Below are 20,640 nucleotides of genomic sequence, written 5' to 3'. Positions count from 1 at the left end.
TCTCAATAAGCAGCCTTCTAAGCAATCCGAACGTCTCGCACGCTCTAAGTGCCTGCGGAACGAAGTATCTTTTATTTATTTACTTGAGGTCTCCAGTCAGTTCCTATTGTAAAACACGTTCTTGCTCTTGATAACGGCAAACGCAGATAATTAATATGATATCCACAACAACTATGGCAGCAGTCAGGACATCGACTTAGATTGGGCCAAGTCTAAAGGAACTCGTCGAAAAGTCAGAAGCAAGAGGGAGGGGTTGATAACGCTGCGTTTTCCTCCCTGTCACTTATATAACGATTTTAAACATGCACTATCAGCATTATCATTACATGATCTTTGTCCGAGGATAGAAAAAAAATGCTTCGTATATACGCAAGCAAGCAAGCAAGCACCTCGTTAGCGCTTCATTGCCACGCCGCTACACTGTGGTGCACTGTTTTAGTTTTTATTGGTTATTGCAGTTAGCAAGAGTTGAGTCGTAGGCTTGGTTTGAGCAGTGAATTAAATGTTACGCGCACTTTATGACCATTGAGCGAAATGACCCATTGAGCGAAATGCGGCTCCACTAACGTGAAACCTGGGGAGGTGCGAAGCCTGCAGTGATGCACCGCTAATGGGCTCATACTGTCTTAAGCAATGGCTCCTAACCCCGTAAACGAGGCCTCCCCATTACGACGACAGAATAGAATTGGTATTCTACGCTGGAATGATGAGCGGCAACGCAGCCAGCTGTGGAAGACGACGACGACGACGAACGCGGGAGCAGTGGCACGAGCGCGTGCCGAGCGCGAGCACGAGCCGCTTGCTTTGGAAGACGACGACGACGGCGACTAACGCGGGAGCAGTGGCTCGCGCCTGCCAAACGCAAGCACGAGTCGCTTGCTTTACCGTGACGACGACGACAGGAGACGCCGACAGCCCGAGCGCATAAGGTGCTTCGCACCTAAAAGCAAAGTTATAATCAAGAACGCAGAAAGCACTCCCAAGAAACTGTCGGAATAACAAATGGCGGTCGGAGCTTCAACAAGCTGCTACACACGCTGCAAGGAAAGGTCAATTCGCATAATAGGATCTGTTTTCTTTGGTATACGGCCAGCTCGGCATATCGTGACTTGGTGTGTCTATCTATTACAACCACTAGGTCTAGTACAAGGCGGTTGCCTCCTCATTTCCTGCTTCAGTACTAACGACTTTTATTATTGAATAAAAGTTTATTTACTCTCTCTCTGTCTCTCTAACGACTTTTTTTATTAACAGCGGAGCTGTTTAAGCCAGCCGTAATGAGTGCCGCCTGCCACTGCGTTGCCTCAACCACCTCGCGCAGCGTCGCACGCTATGCTCGGGCAAGAGAAAGAGAAAATGAGAGCGAGAGAGAGTGCGCGCGTCGCGCGCTGTGTTCGGGAGAGAGAAAGAGAAAATTAGAGCGAGACAGAGAGAGAGAAACAAATTGTAGTAGCACCAACGAGGCAACTCGCAGAGGTGCTGCCGACGCCATCCACGCTTCTGTTTCCCCGCATTAGCACCGAACGCTCGCGGTGTCCGTGACTGCAGCAGGCACCTCTGGCGGCGGCTCGGCCAAGCTCCCACCAGCTGCGTGCTACTGCGCATGCACCGTGACGTCATCCTGGTGTATCGTCTGCTGTGCGCCGCCCGTACACTGTGCATAGCGTTCGCCCCACTTCCCCTACGTGTGCTCGGACTGCAAGTGCTTTGGGAGGCGTTCCCCGATGCCTCGGTCTACGAGTAAATCCTTATACACTTCGTATAACTTAGCATCACTTCGTATAGCCAGGACCAGCTAGGAACCGATCAGCTCCGTTATGTCTTTAGCCTTGGGCCACTAGTGCAAGCTACCCCGATTTTTTTTTTTTTCGCGCTCCGGATACGTGACCGAGTTATCATCTTGTCTTGCAATCTGCTAGGACCGCAGTATTCTCGATAGCACACTTTCTTTTCGTCGTGCCTTCCGATAACATTTTTTTTTCTTAGGACCGGGTAAGTTCAACGCTGCTCAGCATTTCTGAGGCAAGAAAACCAGGCATAACGTGGTGAAGGAACGCACTAGAAGAGGAAAGTTGCAGTGTTCGTTGCAACACTTTACGCTTCTCCGTGAGTCTACGCGCCTTACTCGTGCATTAAGTTTCACCGTTTGTACATCCACGAAACGAACAGCCTCCTACAAGTATACTATGCTGGGTTATTTTTTCTTATTTTTAATTTTTTGAGAAACCGAATGCACTAAGTGCCCTCCATTAATATTACTAATAATTAACTAAGTGCCTTCGATTAGTATTGCAAGTCATAATCACGTCCTTCAATTTCCAACGCTGCAGGCAATGTTGGCTGAACACGCAATGTTCCGTCATTAAAACGTAGAGGGCGGCCGTCAACAATCGCTAGTCACATATGGATTAAAACATTGCATTCAGGCTGACATCTCCAATTTATGATCAATTCTTTCTCCGACTTCTTTGAATGGCGGCTTATCGGTCGCTATAAGGTAAGATTGTTTATCACAGTACCAAATGCAGAATGTACAAAAGGCCATAGCCGAAGGCTATTGTGAGGAGGTCCAACATCGATGGATCATAAACTGGGGGAAAGCAACTGTGGAATTTTGAATCTTACCTTGATGTATAAGTTCTCGTTCGTGACCGCTTCTTTATAGAGCATAACAATGAGAATAATTATATTGCGCTTTTGTTGCGCAATAAGAAATTCTATTTAGCGTAAAGAGTACAGACCAACTATAAGCCCACTAGATCACACCTCTCAAGGGAATATTAGATTAGTTTGATTGACGAAGCTAGACTGATCTAGTTGTGCCGATAGGCGACGCTCATAAAATGCGTTTACGGAGGAATGAACACCGATGTGTGCCGGGGCCCCGTCCAGGATTTCACTTATATAAAGTCGCTATTCATAAGCCAAACATAGCGATCGATATCCCATAGCTGTTCTCACAATCAAGTACAGCGCACTGCCGCCACCAAAACCTCAACGAAACCCATTATCCCCGTCTCGGCTCGACTAGCCATTTTCGATTCTGGGTTCCGGACTAAAAAAAATAGGATGTTGTAAAATGTATTCCTTACTGCCTCAGCCACGGCTCAAAAACCTCTGCTGGGCTGCACCGAACTATAACGCGAAAAAGCACGAGGCCGTGGCCAAATATCACCGGGCCTCGTATCGCGTCTTTAAATAGATGCACCGAGCATCCGCTCCGGCGCACGATCGAACTGACCCTCCTCGCTAAAACATCAGCTTCCAGCCCTCGCAGCCTCCACAATGTTTGTCTTTTTTTTTTCTTTTCTTCTTTCCTGTTTTCTGTTCTTCCTGCATTTCTCCCCTCTTTCCGTTCCAGACTCTTCCTTCCTTCGCCCTTACTGTGGCTCTAAATCCAGACCCTGGCGCCATCATTGGCTTGTTCTGCCTTCCCAGTCCTATGCGTTCTCGCTCATGCATAGTGCAAGGAGGCTTTGTTTTGGCTTACCGCCCCGTTTTCATCTGCATACGTGTTCGGTAGATCCTCGCTAAACATCGCGGATTATAGCCGCAGCTGCGCCTGGCGGCCGCAGGCCGCCAGTATAGGGCTTTTTGCGTTTGTGCGCGCGAGGCTTCGTCTTTGACTTTATTAGAATATCGGATGGCCAAGCCTATGGCCTCTGTTCATTAAGTTTTTTTTTCTTTCTCCAGTAGGCAGACACGCTCCCATCCGAGATTTGAATGCTGATTAGAGTAATTACCACTCCTCTGGACAAACTCGGTTCGTTGTAGTGAACTTCGAACAATGTACGGTCTATGAATTAAAGTTTTTGACATATCTTCATCACTTTGTACTTTCAAGTTGTTGCTGTTTTTATTTATTATTTCTTATTTGAACAACTATTACCAAAGGCTGTACTCCCGCCATGAGCTATGCACGCTGCGCAGGATATATCGTTGAATAAACGAGAAAATTGCTCTTTTATTACTTGTGCTTTGTTCGTTCGGAACGCCCATTTGTCATTGGCCGGCTGCTGTTAAATATTAGAGGAAGAGGACGACGACGGGGACTGGAGCGCTGAGCGCAAGCGGATGGCTCGGGACCTCGCGCTTCTGGACTGATTCGAACTGCCAGTACAGACGCGTTGCTACTGTTCTTCGGGCAATAAACTTCCCTTTCCCGCCCTTCTACTGCGAAAGCTCTTTTGTTTTACAGCTGCATTTGCTCACAATAAGCTTCCTATCGAGACTAAGCGCTATTTTTTCTTTTTTTGCGAAGTGCTCTAGCACACGAAAAGCTGCGTGAAATCCTGCCCACAAAGCCTACTTTGCGTACAACAGAGGTGCTAATTGATTACGAACGAGTATATGCCAAATCAATAAGCTCAAAGGAAATAATGTATAAAATATTCGGAAATTCTTCTCTTCAAATTAGTAATATAATGGTAATACTGCCACAAATAATGATGTGCTTTGCTGAAAGCAGAGTCCTGTTCTATGATCAAACTTTTGTTAACCGTATGAACTGCTGCACGTGTAATCAGTGTAAGTGTTGCACGTGACGAAACAGACGTGCAAGCTTCCGACCAAATACAGTCGAACCCGGATATATTGAATCTGAAAGGAATCACAGAAAGTTCGACACATAGGGAATTCGATGTATAAAATAAAAATGTTATGCAAAAATTTTCAAGGAGATTTTACTGCTGTTCGTTATACACCATTATTCGTTATGTGTGGATTCGCTATATCCGGGTTCGACTGTAGTTCATGACCTTTTTGCATGTGTTGTGATACCTACGTCAGGTGCTGCAACTGCACCCGTTTTCTTGTAGGCAACAGTCACTTTCAGATTGTGTACAGGTATAGAGAAACCTGCGGAGTACAATCAACCTCTCTATATGGCTTTCATAGATTATGAAGAATCATTTGATTCAGTAGAGATACCAGCAGTCATAGAGGCATTACGTAACCAAGGAGTGCAGGATGCATACGTGAATATATTGGCAAATATCTACAAGGATTGCACAGCATCCACAAGAAAAGTAGAAAGGTACCTATCAAGAAAGGGGTCTCACCAGGCGTCTCACAACGCTGGCGTGATGAACGGCCCCAGTAGCGTTGCAGGCGTCGCAGCTCGATGGTGCACGAGATGAGACCGACTGGAAAGCGTCGACGTTAGTCAGCGGCCATGTTGAAATATTAGCTAACGTTAGCTCGACGTCTACTGCTCTGACCAGAGCATACGCACAGCAGAAACGCTAGTATGCTTATAGCGTGTGTGCGCACAATGCTCAAGCCAGCCAAGGTGATGGTGCGTCGCGTTGACGGTGCGTCGACGTCACTTCGTTGTTATTCGCGTCGTTTAAGGCCTGGCCTCTAACCCAACACGCGCATGTGCCCTCGATAGGAGGACAGCCCGACGGCTTCACCGAAGGTGACGCCTTGATTGCGCCTCGATATTTGCGCCTCGATTGCGCCTCGAATACGATATACTTGGTATCGTAATAAGAAAGTGTGCAGATAATGGGACGCTGAAGACATGTAGGGACAGCTCAAATGCTTCGGCACTCTGAAGAGTACAGAATCGCAGGTTCTGTAGTTTCGGTCACGGCGACGGCATTCTGATGGTGCCGTATTGCGAAAAAGACACCGAGGTATGTATACACAGCACTCGCGCGGTGAAAAACAGCCTTGCGGTCAAAATTATTTCCTAGCACTCCTACACTGCGGCGTCCCCAATGACTTAAGTGCACAAGACTAGACAACAAAGGAAAGCTGAACATTTACATCACATATATTAAAGACTGAGCAGGACAAAGCGTTCATCTTGTTCAGTGCGTATTCGAACATAAAAAAATGTCACAGTTTCGCCCTAAGGGCGAAGCAATGAATGCGATAGCAACACAGCAATGCCATACGAAGTAAGGTGAGCGGCTTTGGTAGCAATATGAATTGTAGTAAATATGAGCTGATTAAGTAAGCAGGTGTGCTGCGCCGTAAGTAGACCGACATGAAGAGAGACTCTATGACCACGAGAAGGCGCCTGTGAAACGGTGGTGTTGATGAGAAGCGCTTCCCGTGGGCAGCGCGTGCGAAGGGACACACCTGTAGCGCTCCACTGCCGATGCGGGCAGCATTGCATGTGTAGCGTGCTTTGGAAAATGTGGCCCGACTATTACTAGCTGAATGACCAAGCGTGGTGTGAGCGCGCACAAACAAACATGAATAGATCACACTGAATGACTGCAGACAACGACTGTCAAAACGCTGGCAGCAAGCAGCGGGCGAAGGTACGTGCGGTCTATCGCTTCAACGGAAACTGAGCGGCGAATGCACGGCGCATAAAGGTCAGAGCCGTGTGGAGATAAGCGACGGTGCGAGCGAGCGACGAGCGTGGTTGCTGGCAGAGTAGAAGTGCCCCCCCCCCCCAGCTCCTTCCGGCGCTGGCTTCCCGCTTCTTTGCTTGCGCGCGGGAGATTGAGTGCGTTCGCTCTCCGTGATAGCGCGCGTCCCCGCACGCTTCCGCTCGGGCATACGGCGCGCGGCGAAGATTTTATCTATAGGGAACCTGACGGCGACGGCGACGCCGACAGCAGAAATCCGGTTGAAGTGTCCATATAATTGCTATCGCAATAAAAATATCCATGCTTGCTGAAACGAATTAGGAAGTTTTTCACTACTAACGAGGACGTCTGGGTGTGAAACTGTTGTTGGCATTGATGTAAATCGGTAGCGGCGCATCTTTATTGGTTTCTTCTTCTATGACAACGGCGATGTTTGTGAGGTGAAGCTTAAGAGCACGGCTTTTGATTCGAGCTCGCCAGCAAACCCTGAGAAAACAATAGCATCTGCATGCGACGTGTTTCCTCTCCGTATGATTCTTTATTTCGTTTTATCGCTTTCTCGTTCTTGATTCTCGCAACGTGCACATATGTCAGGTTGTTGTGACACTCGTTAAAGACAAATTAGCGAAACTCTCCACAGAAACCGCGTGAAGGCGGAAGTTGCCGGAGCCGCCGGAGTTTCGCTTGATGGTAAATTTCGAGGCGGCGAAGCCGAAAAAACTTCACTTCCGACTGTTCTCACACGCCAGGAGGAGAAGATGGAAGTGGCGGCGCGCGTCTGCTTTTTGGAAATTAGCATTTCCTGTGGCAAGCCGTGCGTTGAGAGATATAGTGAGCGAGAGGAACATCCCGAAAGTTTGATGGGCCTTTGATAATGGTTGCAAGCACGTCTGGCTAGAAGCATCCAAGATGACGAAAAAATGACGCGCGCGCACGGGCGCGGTCCGGAAAGTACAACACGTCACGACACGCCGCCGCTGACGACTTGCGAGCGGCCTCCAAACTCGTCATTCGCCCGATGAAGAGCCAGGCATGCTCGGCCACGGCCAAAGAAAAAGGAGCATCATTTCTTGACTTCCCGAAAATGTACTCTGCCCAAGCACGCTCGCGCTGACATTTTAGGGCGGACTCCCTAATCTGCATAACGGTCCCTGGGTCTCTATCTAGCCACCGGAGTTTCCAACGGCACGCCGCTAATGCGCTTGATTGTCCTTCCGAAACAGCCACTGGCTGCTAACATCTCACGTCGTTTTCTCTGCCTTCGCTACGAGTGGCTTCGAGCCGTCATTTGAGACTCTTCGTGGCGGGCTCGCTCTTGATGGCTTCCTTCTCATCCACGTCTTTTGTTTTCGCGATAAAAAAAAAACTTCGCTCCTGCATTAGGAGACGTCGTCTGCCCGCCTATTTCGTCCATGCAGACAATCCATCGTGTTAGGAAGAGAACACAGTAACCCGCGAAATTGGGAAGAGGAGCTCGCTAAGTATATAATTTAAAGTTAAAGAAAAACAAAGCAACATTCAAAACGCGTTGCGCGTGTAATGGTCCGTTTCCTTTTTTTTTCTGTGTTCGCTGACCGCGCAGTTGGAGTCTGCTACTGAACCTCAAAGCCACGAGGTATTTCGCTTTTCTGGTATTCTCCGCTTCGAACCTAAATGTACATCTAAGGCTCCCAGGCATGCTCTCTTTCGGGAGTGTTGGACACCATGCTGGGAGGAACACTGGGATGACGAGAGGAAATAAGGAAATGAATTAGCATTTCTAATAAACTCACGCTCAGCTTAACGTTCTTAATACACGCAATATGCGGCGGTAAAGCGTAATTTCCAGGAGTTTTTTTTTTTTTTTTTTTTGAAGTGTTTGGGCATGCATGAAAAGCTTTCCCTTGCTCACTGTCTCGCACGTGAGATGTTAAACGCCAGACCCAAACTTTCCGCATAGAAAGTCAACTGTGCAACATCCAAGCACCCATATGAAGCAGTCCTAGAACAGCAACTGGTACGCGGCTGCGTTCTGTGTCACTGTCAAAGCAGTCTCTGCGTCAGAATTAGGACAGACTCCGCGACTGCCTTGATTATGACAGAGAGCACCAAAGTCTCGCCATCATCAAGTCTCGTTTGTGCGACTGCTCACATCTCAGAACGGATGGTTCTGGAAGGACGGAATGACACTCAGACCTAACGGCGCGCGATATCTAGCACCCGTGATACTTGTAAATGACAGCGGCTTCAGCGTCAGGCACTAACACCGCTTTACCGGGCGCCAGTCTGCAGGAGAATTGCCGGTGCGCAAGTCATGTGCGCATATCGCACGTTTTCATAGTTCGCTGCACCCTGTAATAGTCACTCTCCCTATCAATTCTTATCCGTCTATCCGAGCTGTTTAACAAGGAAAAAGCTGTATTTGTTCGCAGCAAAAGAAAAAATGGAGGATTAACAAGGTAAGCGCGAAATATGAAGCTCATATACCTTCAGCATCAATCTTCAGGGCGGTCAAGAATATCGCACCATATTGCGCAGTTGCTTTGCATGTTTCAGCATAAATCATTCGAATTATGCCCACAAGATTACTTCCCTGTGACGAAGAAACATTTTTCGCAATATGGAAGAGGGCACGTCCATCCAGATCAGCCTATTGAGCCACGTGCCTTGGGACGCAGGTAAGGAGCGTGCTAGGTGAGTGTGTGCTCGTAATTGTCCCGTCTTCGTTCGCGCTACAACATTTGCTGTGATATAGCATCAGCCGTAACTTTGCGCATGCATACACATGTTCATTCGGTTTACCGCGGACTTGTAGCAGGACATTAGAGGTAGCGGACAGAAAATAGCGTATTAAAAGCAGTGGCAGCGGCGGCTGGCAGCGGTGGCGATATACCACACTGCAGGTATACCGATGAAACGGGAATAGCGATAGTTCGCACTGAAAATAACTGAGAAGAACTCAGGACTCGGTGACTCGGTTCAGTGACGGACTGAACATGCCGCTCAGACCGTTTGTTGTCCTCAAAGACAGTGGCGCACATTCAGTGTGAGAGATTCACAAAGAATACGGTGGCGTAGGCAAAATGGATTTACACAGTCAGTCAACATTCCTTGATTCGTCCTCGGTTAATTCAACTTATCGATAAATCTGAACGCACTTGAAAGCGCCGGCGAGAAACGATACATTTCTATGGAAGAAAAACTTGTTTAGTTAGAAGGCGAAAGTAGCCGCTACGGTTAATTCAACCCCCGGCGAAATCCGCTCATCCACGCACCGGCTACTAAGGCTTGAAAAATAACAAATTCAGCAGACGGTGCTACTGCTCCTCGAGGCGTAAAGTGGTCTTACTTTCCTTTTACATTGCTTTTATTTTCGTAAGTTTACTTTTAATTTCACTTAAACGCTAAGGCGGCGTTTAAACATGTCGGCGCTCGTTTCTGCATGCTGTTTAATTGATTCGCGCTTCAGGGACAAGAAGCAGAAAGATCAAAAGACTGCCTCGAGCAATAAAAAATACTTGAATTCGTTCATTTTGCCGCAGTTTGTTCATTCGACCATTTGGATAAGCCGACCAACCCTTGTGGTCCCACCAGGGTTTAATTAACGGGAGTGGAATGCGTACTAATATACATACGTGTATTGACTGTATATTACGAGCCACAGACGCTCTGTATTGATTCTTTACGTTCTTCGTGTGTAATTGGCAATTGCAGCTTTCATTCATTCATTCATTCATTTTCCATGCCTCAGCATTATAGTCCATTCACAACTTGCACCATGAACCACAACCACTGTCCACAACCACTGCGATTGAGCAAAGACGCTAACAGACTACGGGGGACTGTCCATAGAGCAAATAGACTTAAGGTGATTATAAAATTAGTAATAACTTAAATGCTTATTCAAAATACAACTTGCAACATTAAAGTAAGAGTGCGCGTGCTTGACAGTATAGCTATTATAAGAAGAATTAGTGCGTTTCCCTGCACCACTAAGCCGATAACATAGCATTTTTTGCTGCCCACCAGTAGACATACATACACTATACCAAACTCTGCAGTACTACACGAGTAGCCTAAAAAAGTGGATTAATGGTGCTAACCTATCTCTTAAAGTCAGCAAAAGTGCAATCCTTGTTTTTCTTAAAACCGCTCCCGTACATATTTTCCTGGTCTACCGACAAGAGTTTATCCTACAAGCGGAGTCACTTAAATATTTGGAACGTATGCCCAACGAAAAACTTGACTGACGCCCACACATAATACACACTACATCCAAGCGAGTATGCGCAGTAGGCATGCTACGTATACTTAGCAACAATCACTACGAAATGCGCAGGAATGTTCTTGTAATGATTTATTGCACGTATGTTCGCCCGTTATTAGAGTTCGGGAGCGTTTTGTTTTCTGGCGGGCGTGCTTTAAAAAATCGGCCTATTATAACTAACCAAGCGGGTTGCAACCCTAACCAGCGGGCTAACTGCCTGGCGCGTGAATTCATGAACCGCGCCCGAGCTAACGGCCCGGATCTCCCACAGGACTGCCCCTTCAAAGATCCTCTTACCACCCATAACGAAATCACGTCGCATTACAGACAAAGTAGGAGGAAATTCCCTCCCTACAGCCAGAAACTGAACAGGGCTCAGGTCGTTACTTTCAGGCTCTTACAGACAAGATCGTACTTCACCCCCAGAGTCCTTAGTTGGATAGACCCCAACTTCCCGCAGTCGTGCTCCAAATGCGGTCACGCATGCTGGCTCCTTCGACCACGTGCTCTGGCTGTGCCCGTACAACGCGGGCTCCGGACTTCAGTACTAGTCCAAGTGGGACGCCTTGTGGGACACTCGGAATTCATGCACCGACTATACAGGCTGTCCAGAGGGCCCGCGACGTCGCCGAGAGTCACCACCTCCCGGTCCCGTCGTGGGCGAAGCCTCCAACTTGATTGGGGAGCCGTCGGCTCCCGCCAATCATTTTCCTCAGGACACTTCAATAAATTTCTTGTCAATTGTCTTGTTCTAGAACGAGAATCAGTGCGTTTATGTCTGGGTCTCTCTAAATGTGTCTCAAATAATATATCAAAAGCGCGCCTGCCTTCTCTTCTCATTCGGTTCCATATCCTATCAGTACAAATATTTACGATCTATGCATCCCCACAGAGATCTCAGCACGTATTCATTAATGAGTCAGACTTATATCTTTTTTTTTTTCAGTGGGCTTGTTTACAATGCCCTCACTTTTTTTGTGTGCCAACTCTATTAGATCCATTACAAATCCACCTCCGTAAGATCGGCTTTTAAGCAGCTCTGCTCAGATTGCTCCGATTTTATTTTGTGAAATTTTTCCAACTAATGTTAAACATTTGTCCCATCAATTCCGAAAAGATATTTTAGAAGATCCCCTTACACAAATGGAAATAAAAACCATGATAGCAACTGAAGCTCCTGTCTGAAGAGAAGGCAGGTGTGGGCATTGTATCAGCATCTCTGAATTGGCGTTTTTCAATTCGACAACCTTATTTCACTCCTCTTTTTCAGGCTGAATTATTGTCAATTGTTTGAGCTTTACATAGTTACCTTAATTTTTGTTAGCAGTAGTAATTTTAAGAAATTGTCCGCGTGTGTTCTTCGCTAACCACACCTACTTTATCGAACGCAATATGAATGTTCCATTCGGTCGTCCCAAAACATTTAGGCCTCGTTCGTTCGGTGTGGGTGCCGCGACGCAAAGGTTGATACAAAGGCGGACGCATTGTCGGCCTCTGGAATTAAGCATCTAAACTTTTCTGGGAGCAATGAATGGGGCTCCGCTAGAAAGGCTCAAGTGTCGCTTACTGACTGCCGGGTACAGCCCGACAAGCCTTCATGGCTTGGGCTGACCGGTTATTGAATTTGTATTATTTTCGTGAAATAAAGGATATTATTATTATTATTATTATTATTATTATTATTATTATTATTATTATTATTATTATTATTATTATTATTATTATTATTATTATTATTATTACGAGAACACGTTGTCGAGTCCCCCTACTCAACTGTTACCTTCACAAGTCTGGTCTGGCGATATCCTATTTGTGTCATTTCCTTAATGAAAATGAATCTTTGGAACATTTTTTAGCCTGTCACTGTTTTAAGATTCAAAGAAAAATATTGTTGGAAGAACCATTACGTAAACTGCGCTGGACGTTGAATCATCCAGTAATCCATTCCTTTAGTGCTACCGAACTGGGTTTTAGCCACAGGAACATTTGTGATACCCTCTGAAATTTTCTGTGCGAAACAAAAAGAATTAAATTATAATACTTTTGTATTTCTTTTGTAATTCACATTTTCATATTCTGTAATGTGTAAATACAATAGATTTCATATCTATATCAAGTACATTTTAATTTCTACAAGTTCCAGTTACCAGTATTGATTGAAATGATATTCCTCAAAATTGGTATTATATTTCGAACCCTTGCATCCACCCCATTCATGGCCGATCCTCCAGAATGGGTTACGCCAGGCCACTGAGGAACAACAACACTGCTTATTTTTGAGTGAACTGCTTTTTTGTAACGATCGCTCCACGCCTCCGCGCACAGAAGACGAGAAGTTGCATGGCAGGAATTATAGATTTGATCTCGGATGCAGACTACAGATGGAACAGCTCCCATTACAATAGCAGAATGCCTGCTACTTTCACAGTCGTGCTAGGCGTCTTCAGATCCATCACGAGCCAAACCTAACAAAGAGGAGGAAAACGACGGTGTAAACATGGATTCGGCGGTAAGCGCCAGCCGAGCTTTCGTGCGATCATTCTGCTAGGCGTGTCACCACTAGGAGCGGTGACACCAACAAAAATTTCTTATACTACCGTCAAGAATAAATCCTCCGAAAGTGAGTATTGACCATCGACCACGTTCTACTGAATTCGTCGACTCATTCGTCACTTTTTTTTTTTTGATGCGATCCGTTTTAGGTTGCATTTCTTCGCAACGCTGTAATTTCTTGGTTTTCAGAACTGTATCTCAAAGCCAATACAGAACATGACCACGGGCCGAAGCAATGCCTATCTTACGTTCTGCTGTACGGGCCATGTTATCTCATGCAGTCTTGATACATTTACCATTCACGGTTTTAGCAATAGGAAATCGTACTTGGACGCCATGCACGCATAAATTGACTCAAGTTAAAAAATTATCTGGAACGATTTTTTATGCGTCCTTTTTTAAGCGTCATACCAGGGATTCTCACGCTAAACTTGCGAACCAAAGCGTGATTAGAAACTCCCGACATAGCAAAATCACATCCCTATGGCCATTCATTCATTTATAACATGTATCTTCTTTCGTGTGCACAAATAACTCTTACGATACCTGTACTGCCGCTGCTAAGCCCGAGGGCGCGGGATCAAAACCCGGCCGCGGCGGCCGCATTTCAATGGGGGCGAAAGGCAAAAACGCCCGTGTTACGTACATTGGGTGTAGTACGTTGAAGAACCCCAGTGGCCAAAATTAATCCGGAGCCCCTCCCCCTATGGCGTGCCTCGTGATCATATCGTGGTTTTAGCACGTAAGACCCCGAATTTAATTTTGAATACCTGTAATTGTGTAATACTTATGATGTCCACCTACAAGAAGGAACCAGCTGTAAGCTTCGGTTGCTCGTACAAGCACGCAGGGATGGGTGGTCAGTTTTTTCACCAAATCCTCTTTTCTGCGATAGCTTAGAGTCGTAGCACCGCTTGTGCAATTTCGCGTCTACTGCATGACTATTCATTGTGGTAAGGCATATATAGCATTGTCGTGTGCTTTGAACGCGAATTAACCTCAACAGATGTGTATTGATCGAACTATCTCAAATAAGATATACGTGCAACCTAAGCGCAAACGTTTTCTTACGCATCAATGCCCCGTAAACTTCGTCGAACAGAGTGCATGAGTGCGTACAACTGTTGTAAATGAACGTAGGGTAGTGGAACTGTAGCGGAATTCTCCAGATTGTTTGTACAGTGTGAGTCACACTTGTCTAGAGTGGTCACTCGGCCGATTTAGTCACTATTAATGAAAAAAGGAAAAGCCGACACCGTAGTAATACAATTCATGGTCATGTCGAATGCTCGATTTATGTGCTATATAACAAACACGTCTGCTCGGTAGCTGCTGCGGCTGTTTGTGCAGACTACAGCCGGTCGCTTGACCACTCTAGAAAGTGTGATTCACACTGTACAAATCAATAGAAGCTTATTTCCTTTCTTGAACCCACGTAGCCAATGTATTAGATATTTTTAAATATACTTATCACGTGGTGCATTTCTTTTCGTCATTTGCCTCGTGTACCACCGTTCAGTGAAAGCAATGTTTGCTAACTGAAGAGAAGTAAGCGTCGTGTTCAATATAGGGAGGTTACCGTAGTCATTGTAGCGCGAAATATATCAACTTCAAGGGTCTACTCCTATACCTACGACTACTACAGCAAACACAGCTTTCAGCCCCTAACCCACTTCAAAGTGGCCTGGAAACAACGGCACTCAATCCTGGGTGACCGAAGTCAAGTGATGTTGCAATGCGATGCCCCCCTTTCTCGCCATCAGCATCGAACTTCCAAGCTCACCTCTGTCCCCTCGCAGTAACCATGTGTCCCACGTGCGGCATCTGCATCGAGTCCCTGCGCCGGCGGGCGCCTCCGGTGGCCACGCTGTGCGGTCACGTGTTCCACGGGCCCTGCCTGGCCCAGTGGTGTGAAGCGAAGGGAGCCACGGACGCCCCATGCCCTCAGTGCCGGCTGCCCATCAACCAGGGGGACTTGCGCAGGCTTTTCCTGGACGACCATCGGCCCCGCCGCAAGAAGCACCACCGCCACCACGACAGCGCAAAGGACGATGTAGAGGACGCGACGTTCGGTACGTCTTCAGCAACATTTGATGGGGTTTTAGGTCTCGCAGATCGCCATTGAGGGGTATCATACAGTGCAAGACTCCGTATTAGTTGTGACCACCAGTGAAGTTTCCTGTATACGTCACCTCTCACAGGGGAACGAAACGCGAACTGCGGCACGCGTGGCTTTCGGCACTTGCTGTGCCGTCTAACGTCTAGCCATGGCTTCGACAAACTACTGGGCGCGCGCATCTAAGTTACGAGGCTCCCGTCCTTCTCTCATAATCTCCGTGGTCGCTTGGCTTATCAGCGTTTCCTGAGCGTGCTGTGCGAGGCACTGCAAACGTCTACTTTGCAACGTCTCGCTGGACGCAAGCGTGATATTTTCTTTTTCTGATTTAGGAAGTATGTTTTATGTGCGCTCCCATCTATAGCGACGAGCGTTGTACGAATTCGAGCGCTCGCAGGGCTCCACCGGGCACGCACAAGAAACGTTGATAAGCCAAGCGATCGCGGAGAACATGATAGTGGCATGGAAAACCACGAACCGCGTACATCCTAACTGCGCATGTGCGGTAGCATATCGCAGCCGCGGTTAGTCGCAGCAACAAATGTACCGAAAGCCAAAACCTTCTCGCCAAAAGCCGCGCAATACGTTTATTTCCGACATTACAGTACACTTAAACACAAGTGCACACGTGTGGCTGTTCGGGCAAGCGCCCCGGGCCAGTCTCCTGTTTCTTATAATTTTGTATCACGCTGCTTCGCGAAGCCCGCTATGTTTCTTCTTAAAGAGAGGACACGTTGCAAAACATCGCAACTTCTAGCCAAAGAAATGCGTTTCGAATTTCTTGCAGTTTCGAGTTTCTGAGCTATTCAAGAAGGTGCCAGCAAAATTTCAGTCACGCAACATCTGCGCGGTAATAAAGAAGCAATGTGCGTAATTTTAGATGCGCTGCCGTGCACCTAGTAAAAAAATGTGTCCATGCCCATTGCATTGGAAGTTCATTCGACTCGCGAGAATAAATAAAGCTTAGCATCAAATTGCTACCATCATTGTAAAGGTTGTTTGTTATCCTCTCTTTTTTATCAGCTCAAGCAGTAGCAGTGGATGCGGTAATACGTGTACAAAGGCTGGGGACCGAAGTCCAAAGGCAAAAAAAATATCTTTTTTCACTATATGATTTCTGATTTAAACTAGGTTTGCCACAGCAGCTGCGGCTGCTGTGAGGGCCCTAGGATCAATGAAATTAGTCGCGAATAGGTTTGCAACTGTATAGTATTGAAATATACATTACTCAGGAAAGAATCGTACATATCGGCGCGCATCTTGATAAGAGAGAAAAATAAAATTTCATTTTCTTAAGCACCTTGTCCGGAGCCTCGTAACCTGATTCCTTTAATGAAGCCAATAGCTTTCCGGAAGCGTTCGGCATTCGCTTACATGAACAATCATCGTCAATGGTTTCTGCACAATATTTGTTGTCCTGCAGCTGTCCCGGAAGACTTCTCGACAGAGGAGGCCTCCGGCACCAGGTCTCCGTCGCCTTCGGTGAACGAGACTTGGGTGTTCCCTCCTGAGCCAGCAACGTTCCTCGACCGCATTCTGATGATCGTGGCAGACGTGAACTCGATGGGCCGTGAGGCTGCTCAAAAAATCAAGCTCAGCGTGCAGATGCTGGAAGAAGAGGTTCGCAGGGGCGTCGAAGAAGCCGCCATTCGCCTGGGCTCCTGTCGCTAGCGCCGGAAGCTCGCCCCTTTGTCAACCGCTGCCTAGTTTGCACACAAATTTGCTCTCGAAGTGCATACAATTTGTATTATCGCTGCAACGTGACACTATGTTACTGCTGCCTGGGCCGGCTACTACAGTTGTCCCCGCGCATACTCAGTCGAGCGCTAGCTGTCGCGTTTTCAACAAAGCGTGAGAGAAAAAAGAACAACGGCTTTTTAGAAAGGGTGTTAGCGTGAGCCTGTACCTCTTTATTAATGTCTGCGTTGTTAAAACAGTGCACGAAACTCACGCTACGTGCTAACTTGTTGAAATTATCTTATTCACGGGTCTCATTTCCTTGTTGTTGTTTTTTTTTTTTTTTTATGTTTTGCTGTTTAATTTGCAAAAGTAGACGTAAATCTTTGTTTCCATTCGTTTGCATCGAACCATATCCGCCTGAATATTATGAATGCTACGTTTCGGGCATGGACAACTTGTAGGTTGCGGATTATTCCGAACCCGAAATGCACAATGTGAATATACAATTGTGACAAGACAATACACAAGTGTTTTTACCTGCCAGTTTCTGTGGGTGCATTAAAACATACACGGCGGCCGCATTTCGATAGGGGCGAAATGCGAAAACACCCGTGTACTTAGATTTAGAGGCACGTTAAAGAAACCTAGGTGGTCCAAATTATTCAGGAGTCCCCACTACGGCGTGCCTCATAATCAGATAGCGGTTTTGGCGCGTAAAACCCTATATTTAATTTTTAATCTTAACTACAGGGCCCTTGTTTATGAAACCCTCTTACGCTATAATTCTTTGTAAGAAAGAATCCCTGCCTATTCAGATTCTGGACGTATTATTAGCGAGGGCTGCAGGCCAATGGCAACGCTTACGGACGAAAAGCTTTGTGAAGTTGGCCCCAGATAATTACGCCCCTTTACTCCCACCAGTGAATTCAGACACGATGTCGAAACAACGTTACCTCTGCAGCTTGTATAGCATGCTGCTTTGGAGATTGATTAGTTTATATTGAAAGTGTAGCATTAAATAAGGTCTTGCATTTAACATGGACAAGCGGAACAGCTGCAATGGCTTAGCTCGGCTATGCCAGGATTATACGTAGCGTGAGCGAAGGTTCAGCTGGTTATTCTTAGCTTTCCTGGTTGTCTATAGGATTAGCTTGATTATCATGCTTACTGCTGCTTCAATGACACACACGCGGTATACGCATAATGTGACACATATATTTTTATTTTTTTGCTCAACGTCTGGTTGCTTCTCTATTGCCACAAAGACGGCTCGGTGGTCAGTGTAGTAACACGCTACCGTCTCTATGGCCCCAACGCAGTATTTTGAATTGATTGTCTGTCTGTAATACACAAGATCAATGGCGGTTCACCATTGAGTCGTCTGTACAGTTGGAACACTGGCTAAGTCCAGGTTAAACGTGTCCTTCAAAGGAGCACCAAGATAGTCTGGAGCACGATTGAAGTCACCAGCCACAACACACAGTTCACTTGCCGCACAACTAGGTATAGACGTAGCCACTACTTCTATAGTGTCTTTAACTGGATTGTTCGGCGACACGTACACGGCTTCGATGACCACACCACTTTCGTCAAGCTGAACGGCACATGCTTCACCCTTGGGCACCGCTACCTTTGTCATTTCACCTGGCAGCAATCCCATTCCTCACATAGATACAGACTCCAGGGCTTCTGGTAGCGTCAACACGACTGACTCAACGTTTCACGCATGACACTACTTAACGGCGTCAAGTCTTTCATGTGCCACAGTCTTTCACACACGTCGCACACATATCCAAACGGATTGTTTACGAAGTCCGTCTGGAAGGTCCGAGTCGCACTGGCGCTTTCGCTGAGTTTCACAGTATATTCAGTCGATCGGCGAGCCTTGACGTCATCGACGGCGCCTTGTTGTTGCTGCTGCTGAGATGGTGGGGCACGTCGCTCAGCCTCCTGGCGACGCCGCTTTGCTAGACGTTCCTCCCTTTGCTCCAGTGTCTCCGCAGCACGTTTAGCCTTCTTCTGTTCGTTCTTCCTACGCTCAACCGCTAATTGCCAGGCAACTACTTCGGGATCCGATGAGTCAAGCTTCTCTGCGCTGCTGAGCAACAATTTCGCTCCTTCTCCATGGCTATACCACACTGGCAAACGCCCAGCGCAAACGCCGGGCAAACGCCCGGCGCGCCCGCTGTGCGCCGTGTGACGTCACTGCTCCTCGCGCATGCGCAGCATGGCTCTCCAGGAGCCACGCGAAACTGCTCAACCTCGGGCAGTGTAGCTCACGCCACAAAACTCTCATTGGCCGTATGCTGTATGTGCGTGTAAAAGCGCGCGAGGGACGCGCGCTTTCACGGAGAGCGAACTCACGGCGGAGTGCAAACTCGACTTCTTCCGTCACGCGAAAGGCCGTGGGGGGGGGGGGGGGGGGGAGGCGACGTTTAGCTGCGGCACCAAATGCGTATCTTGCGACCGGGCGCAAGGGGCACTGGCGACTCAATCACAGTCTGAGAAGATTTAACTTTTATGTTAAATGCCGGCATGGCGCTGGAGGTGTTTTGTTTGATGACATTTGTTTGTGGGCTGTCATTCTCATAATTCTGAGAAGCTGTATAAACTTGGACATGTAGCAGCACCAGCAAAGCGCAACTGTTGTCGACGGCGGCAGCGTTTTGCCTGCTTTCGCACCAAACGCTCGCGGCGTTGGTAACGTGTTTATGAAGAACGTGCAAACCTTTGCCGTACACCCTATGGCCATGTAGAGTAGAGACCATAAGGTCATGGTCCATGTGGTCACTAACTAAATGAAAACCACCGGATCATATATATTTCTCATTCTTTAATAGTTCAAATAACCAATTACACCATTACATCTTAATAGTCATAACTGGAAATACATAATTCCCACCACAGTACAGCTTCGCTGGTCTTCCATCTCCACCCCAGTGGAAGGGCTGACAGATTTTTTTTATAGCGATACACGTAATAAAGAAACGATCGTCGCGGAGATGAATGGATTAGCCTGGACTTCATGGATTTGCCTAAACGTCATCCTTCTGGCTTTAAACAGCTTCGTGACTTTACAAAGTGATCATTTTCGAGAAAGTACTGAGTTTAAATAATTCAATAAACATTATTAAAATTGTCCGATGGCAGAATTCGAACACAGGACCTCTAACACAGAAGCCTACTATTGCAACCATTAACCCATGGGCTCATGGATAAGCGGAACAGCTGCAATTAGCAGCGTGCGTTAATGCGCGTTCGTAGAATCTTATTGCCTTCTGCATTAAAAAAAGTCTACATTGCTTTGAAATTTAGGCCAATGAAGGCAAATAAAGTGCAATAAGCGAAGCCACACGAACGTCTGTATCCACAGGCACGAAGATCAGACAAACCTATCTATACCAACCATCATCGCCATGGTGGTTGAACGATTGCAGCGCCAAAGTTCCCTCTAGTGATTATTGTAGGAAGCTCTATGATATTGTCTAAATGTTTATTGTTTACCATATTTTTTCACCCTTCATCGCTGGTTCGGTCACCACCGTGCCATCGTCATTGCGAGTATGTTGGTCACTTCGCTCGTCGCACGATAAAAAAAAGATAATGGAAATGAAAATAAAGGACTAGTTTTATAGCGCCGTAACCCCGATTTGGTTATGAGGCATGCCGTAGTGGGGCACTCTCGAATAACTTTGACCAACTGGGGTTCTTTAACG

At 46.8% G+C, this 20,640-nt stretch overlaps 1 protein-coding gene across 1 annotated transcript; it reads left to right on the top strand.

The window, feature by feature from the left end:
* Positions 1 to 14,932: 14,932 nt before the first annotated feature.
* Positions 14,933 to 17,595, top strand: LOC119442485 (E3 ubiquitin-protein ligase AMFR). The gene is made up of 2 exons (XM_037707387.2): positions 14,933 to 15,200; positions 16,668 to 17,595. The coding sequence occupies exons 1-2, from the start codon at positions 14,933 to 14,935 to the stop codon at positions 16,913 to 16,915; spliced, it is 516 nt and encodes a 171-aa protein (XP_037563315.2). The 3' UTR covers positions 16,916 to 17,595.
* Positions 17,596 to 20,640: the final 3,045 nt, after the last annotated feature.

The sequence above is a fragment of the Dermacentor silvarum genome, chromosome 2 (genome assembly GCF_013339745.2).
Source record: "Dermacentor silvarum isolate Dsil-2018 chromosome 2, BIME_Dsil_1.4, whole genome shotgun sequence".
In the NCBI taxonomy this organism is placed as follows: domain Eukaryota; kingdom Metazoa; phylum Arthropoda; class Arachnida; order Ixodida; family Ixodidae; genus Dermacentor; species Dermacentor silvarum.
This window is presented reverse-complemented; position numbering and strand designations above follow the sequence as displayed.